The following is a 7,019-nucleotide window of genomic DNA, read 5'->3' as shown; positions in this document are numbered from 1 at the left end:
AGAAGAAAAGGGAAACGTGGGAGATATTTAAATTTAGATAAAATAAAAGTTCTGATGACAATTTATATATTGATAAAATCGAAGAAAAATCCTTTAATATAAAAAATAATATTTAAAGGAGCATTGTGAAACGTGCAGTGAAGAAAATCCCTCAAGTGATAATGAATACTTTTGAATTTTTCGAAAAATCCACAGCACCCTTGTCTGACGTAAGGATCAATTATGTATGCATAATGCAGAATAATTATAACCAACAATCTAATTTTCTACCATTGTATTTACATTTTTTTTTTAGAAACTTATATAGTTGAAGCTATTATATATAATAGTTATATTATATGTTTATTCTTTAAATTTTAGTTTAATGTTTTATCTTTTAAAAAATATTTTTCACATTTATCTTTTAAATTTGTGTTTATTTTAAAATTTACATCAGACAAAATTTTAGTCATTTTAAAATAGCTATCGTTCTCAATTTTAAAACAAAATTTTGAATTATTTTTTAACTGATTCAAGACATCTATTAGATATATCAAGAAGAAAATTATGTAACTAATGTGATATTCGAACAGGGAGCAATCATAAATAGAGTGAAATTCATGTAAAGGTTGAGTCTCTCAAATAATCGAAACAAATATTATTATATTGGATTTTTAATTTGTCGGTTGTTAGTATACTCAATTTTGACAATGTTTATGAATTTTCTTGGATTTTTTAAGGTTCTTCATGTGCTTCTTGTACATGGTAATTGGCGGTGCAGTGAAAAAAAGGATAGGAACAGGGAGCGGTGTGCGGTGGTAAAGGGGCAAAGAGAGAATAACCACAGTAATTAATCACAGAAGAAAAAAACTTTATTAAACTTCAATTGATTGATTACAAGAGAAATGTGTATATGCTAAATACACCCTGACGATGCAATCGGGACGCAATTGGGCTTGACCCATACAAAACAGAAAAAAGGCCCAGAAAGATAAAACCCCCCCTCAAGCTAGTGGGTGAATGTTCTGTACACCAAGCTTGCTAAGAAGCCTATGAAAAACTTCACTGTGTAGTGGTTTTGTGAGAAGATCTGCAGGCTGGTTTTCGGTGCTTATAGGGAGTAAGTGAAATAAGCCTTGTTGCAGTTTCTCCCTTACCACATGACAATCGATATCAAGATGTTTAGTCCTTTCATGAAAACTGTTGTTATGTGCAATGTGCCTCGCAGATTGGCTATCACAGTAGAGGCTTGCTGTTTTGTTGTTATTGATGTTCAGGTCTTCAAGCAAATATTTGAGCCATTGAATTTCACAGCATGTGGATGCAAGTGCTCGATATTCTGCTTCAGAGGAAGACCTTGATATAGTGCTCTGCTTCTTTGTTTTCCATGATACAAGAGATTCTCCAAAAAAAATGCAGTATCCAGTAGTTGACCGTCGAGTAGAAATACAAGAGGCCCAGTCAGAATCACTAAAGGCTTGAATTTGAATGTTTGTGTCTCTAGGATAGAATATACCTTGTGCTGGTGATGATTTCACATATCTTAGAATTCTCTGAGCAGCTTGATGATGTAGCTTTGTTGGTGCTTGAACAAATTGACTGAGGAACTGAACAGAGAAACTGATGTCTGGTCTAGTGTGCACCAAATAAAGTAACCTTCCGATAATTCTTCGATATGCGGTAATGTCATGCACAGGGTGGTTCTGTTTGAAAAGCTTCTCATTCTTTTTAACCATAGGAGTTGTTGTTGGCTTAGCATTTAGCATACCTGCATCTGCCAAAATCTCAAGAGCATACTTCCTTTGACATATATGGATACCTTTCTTAGTTCTAGCTATTTCTAATCCTAAGAAGAATTTAAGATTACCGAGGTCTTTGATTTCAAAGGAAGCATTTAAAGAGCTTTTCACTTTATTGATCTCATTCATATTATTTCCAGCAATAAGAATATCATCAACATATATGAGGAGAGCCATAAAGGAGGTTTCAGTTTTTTTTATAAGCATAGAACTATCAGCTTTTGAATGTACAAAATTAATGGTAAGAAGAAAGGAAGTGAGTTTATCGTACCATTGTTTGCTAGCTTGTTTCAAGCTATATAAAGCCTTGGTTAGTTGACAAACCTGATGAGATTTTTTAGTGATGACTCCAGGAGGTAATTCCATGTATACTTCTTCTTGTAGATCACCGTGTAAGAAAGCATTGTTTACGTCCAGCTGTTCTAGGTGCCAGTCCATGATAGATGCAATAGCCATAATACTTCGTATGGTAGTAAGTCTAGCTACGGGTGAATATGTTTCCATATAATCAATACCTTCACGCTGCGTATATCCTTTCGCTACAAGCCTAGCCTTGTATCTCTCGATGTCTCCATTAGCTCTTCATTTGATTTTGTATACCCATTTGCAGCCAATGGGCATTTTGTTGGGAGGAAGATCCATGATTTCCCAGGTCTTATTGACTTCTAGCGCCTTAATTTCCATCTCCATAGCTTTTACCCATTCAGGGAACTCTTTAGCTTCTTCATAGCATCGTGGCTCAGTTTGTGTTGAAATAGACAAAGTATACTTTAGTTGTCTTTCTGACAGTTTTCTATAAGAAATAACAGAACTGAGTGGATAGAGTACCTTATCATTGTTTCTGAGAGTCTTGTTACATGGTGTTGTCATGATTTGATGATGATAATCTTCCAGATACGCAGGTGTTTTTCTTTCTCTTGTAGATCGTCTCAGAATTCCATGTTCATCTTGTTCTTGACTTTGTCTCTGTTCTTCTTGTTCTGTTAAGTTTTTGTCAATTCCAATCTGCTCAGGATCATCACAGTGATACCTCATTGGATCATTGGTCTCTTCTGCAATCACCTGCTCATTCCTTTCTTTTAAATCATAAAAATAAGTCTCATAAAAAATCACATTTCTGGATACAAAGGTTTCTCTAGAATGCACATCCATAACAATGTAACCTTTTGTTCCTTGTTTGTAACCGAGAAAGATGCACTTTCGTGCTTTAGGATCAAGTTTGCTTCTGTTTTGTTCAAGAGTTGAAGCAAAGCACAAACAACCAAACACTTTGATATCAGAAAGATCGGGCACACAATTATACAAAAGCTTATAAGGACAATTATTTTGAATAACAGGTGAGGGTAAACGGTTTATTAAATGGACAGCATGCACAACAGCAAAAGACCAAAAAGCTCTAGGAAAATTAGATTGAAACATTATGCAGCGAGTAACATTAAGAACATGTTGGTGTTTTCTTTCAACAGTAGAATTTTGTTGTGGCGTTTCATTACATGAAGTTTGATGCATTATGCCATGCTTATCGTAGAAATCCTTCCAACAAAATTCTTTTCCATTATCAGTCCTAACAGTTTTAATATCTTTATTAAATTGACTTTTAGCATAAGTGACAAAACGTTGCATATGCTCTCTAGTTTCACTTTTACTTTTCATTAAGTGTATCCAAGTATATCTGCTAAAATCGTCTACTATAGTTAAAAATACTTGTGTCCGTGTATGGAGGAAACACCTAGAGGACCCCATATGTCCATGAGCACAAGATCAAAAATGCATTGACTATTAGTTTTGCTAAGGGGAAAAGGGATCTTACGCTGTTTTGCAAGATGACAAGGAGCACAAACAGTTATGTCATTAGCATGTATACTAGCATGATTCTTGGCTAAATTTTCTAAAACTTTATTTGATGGATGACCCATTCTGCAATGCCAAACGTTCAAGTTTTCAACAGCTTTAAAAGTGTTATCATTCTGAAAGAAAAAAACAAGACTGTCTTCCTTATCTGCACACAGTTGATAAAGACCATTCTTGATCTCAGCTCGACCAATCATCTTCAAAGTAGTCTTCTCCTGTACCTGACAAGCATTTTGTGAGAAAAGAAGTTAGCATCCTAAAGAGTTTGTCAGTCGCTGAACAGAGATAATATTCAACATAAAATTTGGTATATATAGAACATTATACAAAATAATGTTTTTAGCCAATATAACAGTTCCAGCACATGCAACAGTAACAGTTTGATTATTTGGAAGCTTAACTTTTACAGGTTTAATTTTATAATAGCTAGTGAAATAAGAGAGGGAGCAGGCAACATGAGCTGTAGCCCCAGTGTCAATGATCCAAGAGTGCATACCTCTCTTACCTATGTTGTTTTTGATGGCAAAAGAATCTCCTATGGTGTTGTTTATCACCTTGTCTTTGTTCTTTGAATCTTGAATCATATTTATCAGTTGTTGAAGTTGCTCCGGTCCAAAGGCTTTAAAGATTTGCTCATTGAGAGTTTCATTGTGTGCTTGTTTTTCAGTCTCAGACACCAAATCACCCTCCTTCTCAAGAGCGTTTGCAGTGTAATTCATCTTCTGCTTCATCCAAGGTGGGAACCCGTGTTTTGAATAACACTCGTCAGCAGTGTGGTTCATCTTGTGGCAGTAAGAACACTGCTTTCCATAATTTTTTCCTCTTCCTCTTCCATAACTACGCCCACCTTGACTGGTGTTGTTGCGCTTGTTGATTTTCTGATTGGCACTGTTGAACATTATCTTTGTATCTACCCCCATGCCTTCATTCAAGTGACGTTCTTGTTGAAGAACCAAAGAGAAGACACGGTTGATTCCTGGTAGAGGTTCTGTCAAAAGAATTTGCGTTTTAACAGCATTATACATTTCTCCCAATCCTTTCAAGAAACACATTACCCGTTCGGAGTCCCTATAGCTGGACATGGTCTTCATCATGTTACAACCGCACTTCACCTTACAGACACAGGTAGGTAAGGGGCGCAAGGCATCAAGTTCTTCCCACAGCGTCTTAGAGTCAATGTAATATTCTGTAATGTTTCTCTCCCCTTGTTTGATGGAATTTATTTCTTGTAGAAGATCTGAAACACGAAAATGGTTGGTTTTTGAAAACCTTTCTCTGAGATCTTCCCACAGTTCTTTCGCATTGTCTATATACACCGTGCTTTGTGCGATTTGGGTCGTGATGCTCCGTGTTATCCAAGAGATGACCATGATGTTGCATCTCTCCCATGCTTCATATTGATTGTCGCTATGGGATGGCTCTGGTAGGTCTCCATTGACGAACTTGAATTTATTCTTGGAGAGCAAAGCCCTCTTCATCGCTCTGCTCCAGGAATGGTAATTCGAACCATCCAATTGTGGCGTGACCAAGACCATCCCAGGGTTTTCTCCCGGGTGTAGATAATACGCACTAGCAGGATTTTGTTGTTCATTCTTCGAAGGATTTTCCTGGGTTTCAGCCATGGAGACAAATGCGAGAAAAAGAAAACAAGAAAGAAAAGGATAAGTAGAGAAAGGAAAACAGAATCGTTGGCAGCGGAGAGCAGAGCGGGTTACACCCGCTCTGATACCATCTTGGATTTTTGAAGGTTCTTCATGTGCTCTTGTACATGGCAATTGGCGGTGCAGTGACAAAAAGGATAGGAACAGGGAGCGGTGTGCGGTGGTAAAGGGGCAGAGAGAGAATAACCACAGTAATTAATCACAGAAGAAAAAAACTTTATTAAACTTCAATTGATTGATTACAAGAGAAATGTGTATATGCTAAATACACCCTGACGATGCAATCGGGACGCAATTGGGCTTGGCCCATACAAAACAGAAAAAAGGCCCAGAAAGATAAAAAAAATTTCTTTTAACATTAATTGTTCTATATACTTTTCATGTATGATGTAACTTTAGATTAATTAGTATTTACCATAGTAAATGATAATAACATATAAATAAATAATTAAATTCCATTTATCTAATAGATACTTATATAACCAAAATATTTCAATAAATAAATATATATATATACTTATATAATAAAATTAACTAAGATGTTATATACTCATAACTTAATATTATTTCAATATCACAAAACCAATCTATTAAGAAGAGATTCAATAATGAATAATACAATAAATCTAAAAAATCTCATTAAGATATGTTCTTATAATTAGTTTTAATACAATCTTGAAAAGTGCACCCATGTTTGTATCCGTTTATATAAATTAATTCAACTACACATTTTGTTAATGTGAAATTTTTAATATATCAGATCACGATATCAAGCATGACAATAGAGGAGTTTTAATAATGGATGAGAAGATAGTCCTTACAAACCTCACTTGTGACCTTAGAAAGTGAATTTTAAGTCTAACTCAATCATCTTCAACACACTCAAATAGAGGAGAACTAATGACGAGTAGTAGAATATGCCCAACAAATTTTACTAAGATAAACTCTAATACTATCATAAAGTAGAATAATCTAACTTAATTTCATAAAATCATTTTAGAAAGATGAGAATTGCACATCACTTATATATTATATCTCTAGTCGATGTGCGATCTTCGACACATTATATTGTCAAATAATTACACACATACAAATTGATTAGTTAAACACAAAAATACATGAACTTCACTTTCAATCCATTCATTAAATCTCATTCAACCCATATATCAATTTCATTTATACATAAACACTTCAATTGGATACAAATTATATATATATATATATATATATATATAGATATATCAATTATAACGTATTAAATAAAGTAAATTCATTAAATACAATATAATTCAATTGATAAATCTAAATAACAAAATAATTCATTGTTCTGGGATGAGATTCGATAAGAGAATTGTCATATATTGGACGAGGTATGAAGAACCAACAAAAACAACAAAATTCACAATATCAAACAAACAACATAAAGAATATAGATTTAACATTTCCAAAAATTTCAATGAATCAAAACACTCAACAAGCTTAGATAAAATAACTATTAATTTCAAATAATTTGTTGAATGTTGAAAACCCTCATACTAAGTGAAACACATAATTTAATATGAACAAAATAAATCGCAAGTCACAGTTAAGTTATCAGATTCACACTCTTTCAATCTTATTTATTTGTCATCTAATATTGAATTATAACATTCAAATAATACTAAAACAAAATTAAAATAACAAAAAAATATTTTTTTTCTCTTATACATTAATCAAATTACTAATAATT

The 7,019-nt window shown here is 33.8% G+C and overlaps 1 protein-coding gene across 1 annotated transcript; it reads right to left on the bottom strand.

Annotated features, from left to right (window-relative positions):
* Positions 1-983: 983 nt before the first annotated feature.
* LOC137838702 (uncharacterized mitochondrial protein AtMg00810-like) lies at positions 984-2,234 on the bottom strand. Its single transcript, XM_068647933.1, has one exon. The coding sequence runs from the start codon at positions 2,232-2,234 to the stop codon at positions 984-986; it is 1,251 nt and encodes a 416-aa protein (XP_068504034.1).
* Between the last annotated feature and the right edge of the window lie 4,785 nt (positions 2,235-7,019).

Source organism: Phaseolus vulgaris, chromosome 4 (assembly GCF_000499845.2).
Source record: "Phaseolus vulgaris cultivar G19833 chromosome 4, P. vulgaris v2.0, whole genome shotgun sequence".
Lineage (NCBI taxonomy): Eukaryota > Viridiplantae > Streptophyta > Magnoliopsida > Fabales > Fabaceae > Phaseolus > Phaseolus vulgaris.
Note: the sequence above shows the minus strand (reverse complement) of the source record. Positions and strands in the feature narration are given on the sequence as shown.